The sequence below is a fragment of the Prinia subflava genome, chromosome 10 (assembly GCF_021018805.1).
Source record: "Prinia subflava isolate CZ2003 ecotype Zambia chromosome 10, Cam_Psub_1.2, whole genome shotgun sequence".
Taxonomy (NCBI): Eukaryota; Metazoa; Chordata; class Aves; order Passeriformes; family Cisticolidae; genus Prinia; species Prinia subflava.
The window spans coordinates 30,194,793-30,207,289 of NC_086256.1; the positions used below are offsets into that span (position 1 = coordinate 30,194,793).

Sequence of the window (12,497 nt, forward strand, 5' to 3'; positions counted from 1 at the left end):
GCTGTGTGTAGGACTGGAGGGATGTGCACGGGAAGCACATGGATGTAGGTGTGGGTGTGAGCAGGCTGAGGGTGTGCGCAAGGAGGGCTGGGTTTGTGCAGGGACCTGCTGCAGCTGCCCTGGGTGTGGATGGCCTGCGACAGCTGAATGTGTGTGAGGAAGGCTCTGTGTGTGTGTCTGTCATGGTGTACCTGAGGACAGGCTGCTGTGTGTGCGTAGGGCTGCCCACGCCAGGTCAGGGCCGGTGCATGAGGAGAGCAGAGCCTGTGTGGGGCCCAGAGAGCTGGCTGAGGAGGGTTGTGTGAGGAGAGGGGTGTTGTGTGTGTGCACAGGACATCAGTGTGTGTGAGTGTGCCACTGGCGTGCACAGGAGGTCAGTGTGTTTGTATCCCTGGTGTGCACAGGCTGTGTGTGTGTGTGTCCCTGGTGTGCACAGACTGTGTGTGTCACTGGTGTGCACAGGTCAGTGTGTGTGTGTGTCCCTGGTGTGCACAGGTCAGTGTGTGTGCCACTGGTGTGCACAGGCTGTGTGTATGTGTGCCACTGGTGTGCACAGGAGATCAGTGTGTGTATGTCATTGGTGTGCACAGGCTCTGTGTGTGTGTGCCACTGGTGTGCACAGGCTGTCAGTGTGTGTGTCCCTGGTGTGCACAGGAGATCAGTGTGTGTGCCATTGGTGTGCACAGGCTGTCAGTGTGTGTGTGTCCCTCGTGTGCACAGGCTGTGTGTGTGTGTCCCTGGTGTGCACAGGCTGTGTGTGTGTGTGTCCCTGGTGTGCACAGGTCAGTGTGTGTGCCACTGGTGTGCACAGGCTGTGTGTATGTGTGCCACTGGTGTGCACAGGAGATCAGTGTGTGTGAGTGTGCCACTGGTGTGCACAAGAGATCAGTGTGTGTGTGTCCCTGGTGTGCACAGGTCAGTGTGTGTGCCACTGGTGTGCACAGGTCAGTGTGTGTGTGCCACTGGTGTGCACAGGAGATCAGTGTGTGTGTGTCCCTGGTGTGCACAGGTCAGTGTGTGTGTCCCTGGTGTGCACAGGTCAGTGTGTGTGTGTGTGTCACTGGTGTGCACAGGAGATCAGTGTGTGTGTCCCTGGTGTGCACAGGTTCTGTGTGTGTGTGTCCCTGGTGTGCACAGGTCAGTGTGTGTGTGTGTCCCTGGTGTGCACAGGCTGTCAGTGTGTGTGTCCCTGGTGTGCACAGGAGATCAGTGTGTGTGCCATTGGTGTGCACAGGCTGTCAGTGTGTGTGTGTCCCTGGTGTGCACAGGCTGTGTGTGTGTGTCCCTGGTGTGCACAGGCTCTGTGTGTGTGTGTGTCCCTGGTGTGCACAGGACAGTGTGTGTGTGTCCGGGGTGTGCACAGGCTGTCTGTGACTGTGCCTGAGGACAGGCGGTGTGAGGGCAGGCTGCGTGCGTGTGCAAGGAGAGGCTGTGTGTGTGTGTGTGTGTGTGAGCAGAGGTGCTGTGTGTGTGTACAGGTGTGTGTACAATCACTCCGTGTGAGTGTCTGTGTACGCACAGTCGCTCTCTCCCTGCCTCTGTGTGTGACGAGGCCGTGCCGCCCCCAGCCCCGCTCGCTCCCGTCCCGTCCCTCCCCTCGCAGGCCGGAGCGCCGCCCTCACACGCCGCGGGCGGGCGGGCGGCTCTGGCTCCGGCTCCTTCCCCTCCTTCCTTCTTTCCCTCCCGCCGCCGCCGGGCCCCCTCCGCCGGGCCGCCGCCCCGCCCTCCGCCTCGCTCCCTCCCCGTCCGCCGGCGCGGCCCCTTTAATTCCCCCGCTCCCCTCCCCCGCCGCCCGCTCCAGCCTCCATTTTCCAGCGGATCCGGCACCTGGAGGCGGCGGCGGCGGCGGCGGGAGCGGCCCGCGCCCCGCACCCGGCCCGCTCGCGGGCATGGCCGCCAACATGTACCGGGTGGGAGGTAAGGGCGGCCGGGCCCGCGCCGCTTCCCGCGTGCGGCCGGCGCTCGGGGCCCGGCGGGCAGGCCCGGGGCGGGGCGGGAGGGGGCCGCGGGCGCGGGGCAGGGGCCTGGCGGGCGGCCCGGGGAGGGAGGCCTGGCCTGGCGTGGCGTTCCGGGGGGTGAAGGGCTGCGGGGCCCGGCGCGGGCCGAGCCGGGGCGCTGTGCCCGGGGCTGGGCGAGCCGGGGCGGTGGGCGCAGCGGGATGGCCGAGGTGAGGGGGAGCGGCCGCGTGGGGCTTACGGAGCACGAGGGTGTGGGGAGACGAGGCGTGTGAGGTTCGGGCTGGTGGCGGCTCGGGCAGATCCGGGACCGGGGTAGGGTGGGATGGGTGAACGGAGCTGGAGCAGAGCAGCCACGGGGCCAGGCCCCGGGATGGCCCGACGTGGAGAGGCTGCTCGGATGGGGGTCATGCGAGGTTGTCGCGGTGGGGACCCAGGAGGAGCTGCTGAGATGAGGAGCACAAAGATGGGCAGAGGCTGCTGGTAGACCAGGGGGCTGGTGTGAGGCACGTCCTGCAGATCTTGGCCTCCCCTTCCACTCTTGCTGTTTTGTTTTGTGCTTTCCCATTAGTCTTCTGTTCAGGGTTGTGCTCCTGTCTGATTGTCCTTTGTTTTGGCTCACGTGAAGAGAAAGGAGAGGCAACGGGGTTTGGGACTGTGTTTTATGGAACATAAACTGAGGGTGGTCTGGCATGAATTTGTGCTCGGCCATTTTCCTTCATAAAAGCTGTTCTGTGGAGCTTCCTTCTCCCCAGGACTATAGACTGTATAGGAAGACGTTTTTGTGGAGTTCTCTCCTTTTCAAAATGCCTGTTTCTTGTGGAGTTCTGCAAAACCAAACTAAAGTAAACAAGAGAAAAAATATAGCAAAGGTGGCCAAGCCATCCTGTCTGGCTGCTCTCCATGAACAACTACTTTCTGTTATTTCTGCTCTTGTGGCCTACCCTTACTTTTTACCCTGAAAAATGCCGCTGCTTTTGTCATGTTTGTACTTTTTTTTTTCTGGTTGCACCTGGTTTCACAGAGGTATAAGAGCTGACTCTTGGCTGTCCCAGCTTTGTGTCTTGGGTTGCCCCAAGTTGATAGTGTCTGTAGCATTATGTTGGTTTGGAGATGCTGAGAGTAGGATGATAGGCAAGATGAGTTGTGGAAGTTCACCGTGGTGTGACTTGTGAAGGGAATAGTTTCCTGGAAATTTTTGTTCATCATTGAATGACCAAGTCTTGTGGGTAGTGTCATCTCTTAGCATTTAGTATGGCTAAATCTGTACTGTGCATCCCACAGAAGATGGGAAAGCACCTCTAGATTGACCTCCTGCTAGAAAATGCTCTGGTAGATCTGCGTTCTCAGGGCTGTATCCACCTCAAAGTCTAAGAATGATGATACCACCCTTACTTTGGGCCCCATCCAGCATTTGACCATGCTTATAGAAAATATTTGTTTCCATTTGCCTAGATGGATTTTCTCGTGTTTCAACTGGGCTCCCCCTTCCCATTATTCCTCATCCTGTCCCTGCTTCTAAGCAGGGCTGGCTGATCCTTGAGGGATGCCATTAGTAACCAGCAGTCCAGTGAAGGTTGTAACTGCTGATTGTGATCCTTTAAAAATGATGTTACAGTTTTTTCCCTACCTTTATTGTCCAGTTTTTCAGGCATTTTCGTTTGAAGGATGCTTTGTGAGGCTTAGCAGGGCCTTTGACATGAAGTTAAGGTGTCCAACACCCCTGCTCTCCTCTCAGCCAAAGAGCCAGTCTCTTTGTCCCGGGTGGGGGAGTCATGTTGGTCAGGTGTGATTTGCCTTTGGAATATCTGTTTTGGCTGGACTCAGTTACCTTTTTGTCCTTCCTGCACTTGGAAATGGTGCCCAGGATTTGCTCAGTAGCTCTTCTGGGCAGAGGGCAAGGCAGCTGGCTGATAGCCAAGGTTACAGTGCTCTGTTATGGTCCATATGGATGAAGTCTTGATTTGATGTATTACCAAGATCAACATATGGATGGATGCAGCTGTTTCTGTGTGAGAGCTCTGTTCAGCCTGAGCCCAGGAGTGTGTGTAATCGAATTGTTTCTGACCTCTGGTGCTGCTATCTCCCACTAATGGTTTTGTGCACTGAAGCTGTGTGTGAACTCCGTGGCAGGATTAAATCCGGAATGGGATTTGTGCACAGTCATTTCATACACTTCCCACTGGAAGACAAACACTCAGCAGATAATCTCTTATTACACTTGTGACTACCGGATGAACTGCATGAACTCCAGACCTAACAGCTGCCAAAAGCAGCCTGCTCGCTACAGATCAATACTGCTCCTGGAAGTACATGTTCACTCAGAAAGGACGGTCACCGCTTTAGGCCTGGTCATGAAACACCATGAGTTTTTGTTTTCAGAAGCCAGGGGTGGGTTGACAACAAGTGGACGGGGATGTGTGTTGTTCTCTTCATGTGGTCCTGGGTAGAGGAGCTGAGGCGCTCACGCTGTGGGGGCTGAAGTCTTCACCTTTGTGTTGGGAAGCGGAGTGGCCGTGCTGGGGGCTTAGGAGCTGCCCCTCGAATGGTTGTCAGGTCTGTGGGTAGGTTGGCTGGTGGCATCCAGCCGTTTGGAGAGAGCAACTGGTGCTGCTGGATCCTGCCAAGTTTCTCCTAGTAGGTTTCTGGTGGGAAGGGAATTGGTTTCCAATACAAATGGGACTGTCACTAGCTAGCACAGTTCAGGGGGGATGTAAAACTGGAAGTGTGTGGGGAAGAATGCCAGGGTATCAAATTCCAAAATGAAATGGGGGATCGTAGTTGTTGGGCAGTAGGAAATCCTGGAATCGCCTGCCTCCAGTGTAGCAGAAGTGAAGATTTTCTTAACAGCTGCTGTACAGTCATGAAACAAATGGCAGCATGAAGAAAGTAGACTGCTTTCACTTGCAAGGAGTCATGGTGGGCTGGTTTGCCTCTTTATGGAGTGGACTGGCAGCCTGCACGATCACAGACCGTATGGGAATGTTGGATAAACACAAGATCAGAGAAGCTTGGGACCTCTGAGCTGGAATTTGCGGCCTCTGATGAAAAAATGCACGTGGGAGAGTGATGTTCATTGTTCTAGCTAGTGCCAGGCTCTGCTTTCAGGAGAGTGCTGTGTCAGCTGCCTGGAAGAGAACAGGTCATCTTGGTATCAAGAGAATTTCCAGCAGGTTTTCTGTCTCTGCCTTCTCCAGGAGAGGTAAACTCTGGTATGGCAAGTATTCCTTTAGTGGTGGCAATTGACTGAGCCCCACTGCAGGTTTATGCCCCTGTGGCACTCCCTTGATGCAGTGAAACAATGATCTCTTGCCTTTTCATCTTGCACTGATTTGAGGAACTTAATTTTTTCCACCTCCCTCCTCCTCACTTTTTGTTTTTTCCTGGATTATTTTTAATCTTGCATCAGCTACCCAATCTGGTTCACTGTGGGACTGTGTGAAGAGCTGAATGGGCTCAGTGGGAGGGCAGGGAACAAGGAGATGGGGATAGAAAGCATGGAGGAAAAACTACTGAAGACAACACTTTTGCTGAGATGAATGCCAGTTTATGCTTTCAGATGGAGTCTTTTATGTGTTTTTGACTTTTACGGGTTGCCCTCTTGTTTGGGAACATGCTTAGCTACAAAATTATCACTGTTTTTGAGTCTGTGGTACATTTAAGTTATGTTTAAATGGCATTGGGAGACCTGATCACAAGTCGGTTAAGCATAGAGGTACTTGCTGCATTTAACACCTTTAAAGTGAGGGAAGTGATGACCCACAGTGCCTGATGTGGGCACCTAAGGTCCACAGCAGCTTTATTCCAGTGTGCTGGGGGCTGAAGCTCCAGAACTTACTGGATGTTGTTCATTACTTTATAGCTGGTGTTGGTGTGTCTGTCTGCTTGTGCTGCAGTCACACATCTTATTTCAGTGTAATCCCCACAGTTTTTAGGAATGGCAATATGACATCATCTCTGCCACCACAGGGGGCCATTATTGTGTGGCTGGGGTCTGTGGTTTGACCTTCCCCCATCCCATTCCATACTCCCACTTGGCATCCAGGCTCTTGTGGCAGCCTACAGCTATTGGCTTTCCATAGTGCTGCCAGGGAGCTGTGAGCACAGGGATGGTGCATCAGTCCTCTTGACATCACAGTAATGTCAATAATAATTGTTTGAGCTTTCCTGGTAAAGAACTGAGAGCTTTTAAGGAGGCTTGCATAGAACATGTTGTTGAGTCCAAATCTGGAGCAAATTCAGATTGTTCAACTGCACGATCACTTGTAAATCTTCTCCTGACATCTTGCTTTGTTGTCAGTGTGTATGTATTTTGGGTGACAGGAGGGATTACTCTGCAATATCCTTGTTTGGGTTGTGCTTGCTGGGATTTTGTTTTCAACTTTGCAGGTAACCTGAGCTAAGAATGGGTTTAGTGGAGAGAGGTATTAAATAACCTGTAAGGATAAAAATGGGAGTTTATTCTTGAAAATTACTAATAGGCTTCTGCAGTCATTGCCCCTAATAAATTTAGGACAGCATCTAGCTTACCGCCTTTCAGCAACAGCCAGGCAGTGGGTTTCTTCATCTTTTCCTTTCATTGTTTCTAGTTCCACTAGTTTATCTTGCATGTTTTGCATCTTACTTCCCTTGCCTTTCCCTTCTCCCATGTATCAGACTGCTTCAGCATTCGTTATTGGAAATGCTGCATGGGGGAGGGTGTTATCAGCCAGTCTAGGTGTGTTTGGGGGCTGGAGCTGTGACAACTCTGGATTTGTAGTAGCTGCACACCATTTGCAGCTGCACAGTGCGGTGAAAGGACTAAACTTGTTTCTGCTCTGTTGGTGAGTTGAGGCAGTTCCTGCCCTGGTGGGTGGGAGGCTGTGCCAGGGCAGCGTTCTGGGAGGGCTGGGGGGCACTGCTGGAGGTCTGGGGAGGGGCTGAGGCGCTCCTTGGCAGTGCCCATTTTGCTCCTTGGTGTTTTGCCTTTCAATGATGGTGAGTAAAAGACACTCAATAAGAACTGTGGAAAAAAGACTCTTAAAACTTGTTTTGTTTAACTAGTAAGATTTTGGTGAATGTCAAAGATGTTCCTTTCACTTCCATGCAGTTGTTTTTCAAGCAAGTTTTTATTTTTAAGCATCCTGACTTCAAAATAGAGTGCATAGTTTCTCCCGAGGAGGATGAGAAGAGAATGAGGTGGTTGCTGTTACTGTTTTTACTTTGATTTATAAACCACTTGTGAGCAGTTTGGGGTCACTTGAAAGCCAAGCTATGAACTGCAGAGGCTGACTTCTGGTAGTTCTGGGCATCTGCTGGCAAAAAGTAACCTGTGAAATCAGTGGTACTTCTGCACCAAGTAACGTGTTTTTTACTCTCTGTCTTGTTGCTTTCCGAGAACATTATTGTTTTTTAAATCCTCAAAGAAGTAAGTGACCAAGCCCTTCAACTGCTTTGCCTCGGTTTCCCATGAAATTTGGGTAACTGGAACTTTTGGGAAAGGTGCTCTTGTGAGATAATTATGATTCTAGGTCTTTAGAGCTTACCACCATAAATCCAGTATACAAAGAGACCCTGCTTCAGAGTATCTTTGAAGTTCTGGAATGGTTCCTTGTTCCCTCTTTACTTGTAAAACCAAGTCTGGAAGGACCTGCGAAGTACTGGTCAAGCTTTTGAGCTGTAGCCCAGCCCCAAGGAAGCCATGCATACATTCTTCTCTTCCAGCTCTTTGGCTGGACCACCTTTAGGATGAAGTATTTGCGAGATAATTTTTACTTGGCATTGATCAGTGAAGCAAAGCAAAGAAGTTAGTTGGTGTCTTTAAAGTGAGTTTGCAAGTGGAGAAAAGATTTGGGCTTCTCTAGTCCTTTACACGTGTGTTCCTTGCAAGCTATTGAGTCTTTGTGGTGCCTGGGCTTCCATGGCTCTGGTTCTGTGCATTGCCAGAGCATGATCCGTGTCAGATGTGACCCATGGTAATGTTTCTGTTAAATTGCACACAATGTACTCTGGTTGATTTGGGGGCTTTATGCTTTCATGCAAGATGTAGGAGGACAGATGACACTTGACCAAGCATAAAGTTAGTGTGGCGTGAACAGATGATTCCTGATTTAGCACAGGGCTTGTCCTTACAGAGTTAAGTTGTCAACATCTGAGCAAATTTGAACCAGCCAAGTGAGACAGTTTCTGTGGATGTTTCTTCTGATAATGTTGATTTAAGATGTTTCTTTTGGTAGAGTGTCCGTTGAAGCAATTGTAGCTGTCCTCTCCTTCCTTTGCTGGGCTTACACAGTGTGGCCTGGCTGTGCTGCGGGGCACAGGTTGGTTTGGTTAAAGACAGTTTTTTGACCTGTGTGAGTGCCTAACTGGGTTTACCATGTGCAGGCCTCCTGCCATCCGAGGAGAGGCTGTCACAACTTGAGGGCTTGGTATGAGGGGGTGGGGATGAATCAGCTTTGCTGGCACTGTTGTTTGAAGAAACATCTGCAGAAACACTGGCAGGAGTTTACACTTTGTCCATGCTTTGCATTGTGAAGCCGTGATGTTTCTGATCTGGCACTGAGACCTCTACCTTTGGACTTAATGTATTGTCATACTAAGGCCTAAGCAGTTAATTCATGTTGGCAAACTGAAGTTCAATGTTGCTCTTAAAAAAAATGAGCAAACCCCAGTAAGAAACACAACTCTTTTTTTAGTTTGTTTGTTTCTCAAGAGTGATGCCAAACTTGGTGTCTTGAGTACTACAGAGGTTCTTGTTTTGCAACTCCTGAGATTCTTGCAGGGAACACGATGCTAGTTTCTTGTCATCTTCTTTGCTGCCTAAATATCTTTTGGAAAATAATGCTTTTCTCATCTGTCCTTAGCAATGAGGATTACAACAGAACAGGCTGTTTTCTTGGCTGCTGCAGATTGTGATTGTTGTTAGGGTGTAACTTGAGGATATTTCTCTTCCATTTCCCCTACCCCCTCCAAATACTCCCCCATGATTTAAGGAACTCTCTTACTAGTTTCTCTGTCTGCTCAAGTGTTTCTCTGCTCAAGTGACTCTTCTGTAAATTAGACCATCCTGGTCTTCCCTTACAACACACCTTTGGGGAAAGGTTTTTCTTTTTTCAAGCATTAACTATTTCCATGTTATTGACGCACAAAGAATGGCACTGGATGCAGCTGAAATTACATAGGCTCACAACTTTGCTGGTGCAGAAAATGGCTACATTCTTGGGAACTGAAGTGACAGAAGAGGCAATGCAGAAGAGGCTTTGTGTCCAGAGGCCTTCAAATCACACTTTGATATCTCCTGTAAAGCACAGAATAAAAAAAGTGGAACATTTAGCATAGGCTCATCCTGGAGGAAGCTGGAGGGAGTTGACTCAGTGAACCTGAGGTGTCAGTGCCACATGCAAATGTGCCTTAGTTATAGCTGGAATATTGGGAGTGGATTAATTGAAATTGGTTTTCTTGAACTGCCATATAATTGATTTCTAACAGCAAAATTGCTTCTTTGTCCTTAGGGTGGCACTTTGGAAGTTTCATTTTATTTCCAGGATTCTTGCACAGTTTCTTTTCAAGTCCTGTTTGTACAGACTTTTTGTCTCCTTTGTGGTGGCATCCCTAGTAGCAGTTACTCCATTATGGCACAGCTCTCACCTAAGAGTGACCCATACTTCACCCACAGTGAAGTACAACTGACACCCATAACCTCTGTGTCAAAAATAGCAGCACACTCCCGTCCTTTGTTTTTTTTCTATAGATGTCTGTAAGTGAAAACAGCCAGCAGTGCTGTGAGGAACAGAAATAAGAACACTGACAATCTAAAAGTTGTGGTTTTTCTTCCATGAGGTGGCTCTTCCCTTTCTTCTCTTCTCCTTGCTTTGGAATTTTACACTTCTATTGGGAAAGGTACCATCTGTGTGAGCTTTGTGCCTCATGCAGAGCTGAGATCTTCAGTCCCATGGCTATTGCTGTGAGGCAGAATACCTGCCTTCTTCCCTGGCGGAGAGGGGAAATATTTGGGAGCACATCTGGCCATTGTGCATCAGATAAGAAGTTAACTGAGCCCAGAACCTGCCTTGAGGAGCTCTGACAATAGGGGAGTTGAGAAGTGCATCAGAAAGCAAGAACTTCAATAATTCCTCCAAACACTGTGGAATCTCCAGTGATTTGTTTTGAAACCTAGTCTATTAATTGTTGCTGAAACAGGAACCATTTCATATCTGTCTTACCTTTCTCACTTTCTCTTGTAGTTTTTGTATCTGTCTGTAAGATAGAGAACAATGATCAGAACTTAATTATCTTTGAGACTTCTGTCCATCTCTGAAATGTATGAACAAAGGCTTCAGGAGTTAATAGGGAAGAACTAATGCATGGATAATGGAGTTGCATAAACTTTGTTTCACTAAGAATCAGGCAAAAAATTATACAGATAGCTGGACGGGAATTTTTCTTGTGCTCTCCCTTGACGTGATAGAAAACAAAGAACAGAAGAAGACCTCTGGGAAGTTCCAAATATCATAATGTTTCAGAGTTTAAACTGGAGCAAGCAATTGACGATTTGTCCAAGCAAGTTGCGTGTCATTAACTTTGATTAATTTTTCTTTTTATTTCAAAAAGATAGGTTATGTCTTACCTTGAGTAGCTTTCTGTATGGAAGGTACGTAATTTTGGTTTGTATCTATTACAAGTCCTTCAGAGTTTGGTGTTTTGGTGGGGGTTTTTTGTTGTTGTTTGGGGTGGTGTTGTTGCAGTAATTCTTCTTGCTATAAGAGCTGACATGGGCAAACAATGGATAAACTTTTTTGTAGGTCTGTAGTCCTGTTACATGAATCTTGCCATGAATTGCTTCTCCTTTGAGTTATGGTTTGGGTAATACTGAATCTGGATTTTTGGAGACCTGTCAGAAAAAGTGATACACAGGCTACATCTCAAAACAGCCAAGTAACATTGGCTCTCTCTTTGTTGTTCTACACATTTGGAAGAAAATATATCATGAACATTTTGTTTACCATGTGAATGTGTAGATAATCCTTGCTCAAGAAGCAGAGCAAAGCTGGCTTGATTTAACTGGAGTACTCAACTTACCCTTGCTAAATTTGGTGATGGTTTGCTGTTAACTATGTGGAGGGGAGATTTCTGCAGATGTTTGCTTTTGCCATGTCCCTCACTAGTTTGCTATAGTATTTCAGAGGCCTGTGTGCTTGACATTTCCACTTTTTTTTTAAGGAGTTGGATGGTGGTGGTAGTGTTTCCCACATCATGTGCTGCCTCATCCTCAGCTTGATGTATCCAGTGTAGCCACAAATACTGCTGTCCTGTAAATACAAAATGAGCCTGTGCTGACTGTATATCTTTAATACCTTTGTTGATCCATGAAAGCCATTAATTTGTAAATACCTGGTTTGTGTATATTGCCAGATGTATTAGACCTCATAATTCCTTTAGCAATAGAAAGAACTATTTCAGTTTTGTCTTTCTGATAATGAAAATATTGTGCTGCTGATGCTTTCTGTGTTGGAACTCTGCTCTGCAAGTGAGCATTTTATCAGGTGACTGCTGTTGTGAGTGTTGCTGCTTTTTAAAGAGTCAGAAGGCAGTAGGATTTGGGCTCTGCCAGGTGAGATTGCAGGACTTCTAGGGTTGCCTCTCCAACCTCCTTTTTCACACCAAGAGGATTGTATTATCCAGAATGTAAAATGATTGGCAGTTTAGGGACAAAACTCGTGAATAATTTGAAAACTGGAATTTACTGAAGGAAACTGGCCCAAAGTTGGAGAGCCTAGATATGCAGAGGCACATATTTCCTGTAAAAGAAGTCATAAAATAAGCAGGTCATCAGAAGTTTGTGCACTGTCTTGATGCTCATCTTTAATTCAGAGCAGCAGCTTTGTGGGTTGGAGAGGGGAAGTATTTACAACTGTGAAGTTACTTCTTTATCTCATATCTGGAATTGCACATTGTACCCAGCAGTGCTAGTGAGTGTGGGAAGAGGAAGGCTCCAGCCTCTCTCATATCCTGAGTACATCTGTAGGCTGGTGCAGTATTTGCTGTGTAAGACTTTGGGGGGTAAGGTAGGGAATACTCAGCCAGGTCAGTCCTCAGAAAGCACTTGTAGCTTGAAAGGCAAGTGTGCGTTGGGAAGGATAAAAATACTTTTGGGCATTTTTGCAACTTGATCACCTAAAAGCCCATAAGGTTATTAGGTAGCTCAGACATGTCTAATCTTATAAATATATGACCTCTAGACAGTGTGTGTTATTTTCCTGTACCCCCTCCTGATTTTCTTTTCCATGGGCTGATGTAGACATAAGCAACAGCTGACATGAAGAAGGTAGAGGGGGAAGCTCTTTTGCAATAATGTCTTAAAAGCACACGAGAGCAAGAAGAAATTCTATTATGTTAATTGTGAATTGAGAACTGTTATTTTACTGCCTTTATGGAAAATTTTCATCTTCTATGGCTGTCATTCTAGTTTTAGCTGCTGTACTTGTGTCTGTGTTTTCTAGCAGTTCAGTCTATACCTATGTAATACAGCATTGCTTTCTGGCAAGTTGTGTTGTGCATATTCAG

General features: G+C 47.9%; 1 protein-coding gene across 3 annotated transcripts in view; it reads left to right on the forward strand.

The window, feature by feature from the left end:
- The first annotated feature begins 1,694 nt into the window (after positions 1 to 1,694).
- The window catches only part of MTA1 (metastasis associated 1), a 76,098-nt gene continuing 65,295 nt past the window's right edge, over positions 1,695 to 12,497 (forward strand). The window contains exon 1 of one of the 3 annotated variants that reach the window (XM_063406741.1): positions 1,695 to 1,917. In XM_063406741.1, coding sequence (XP_063262811.1) covers positions 1,890 to 1,917 — 28 coding nt within the window. In that variant the 5' untranslated portion in view covers positions 1,695 to 1,889. Of the gene's footprint in view, positions 1,918 to 2,065; positions 2,168 to 12,497 lie in introns of those variants that run through there. The other 2 variants (XM_063406738.1, XM_063406739.1) reach the window with 2 other exon arrangements.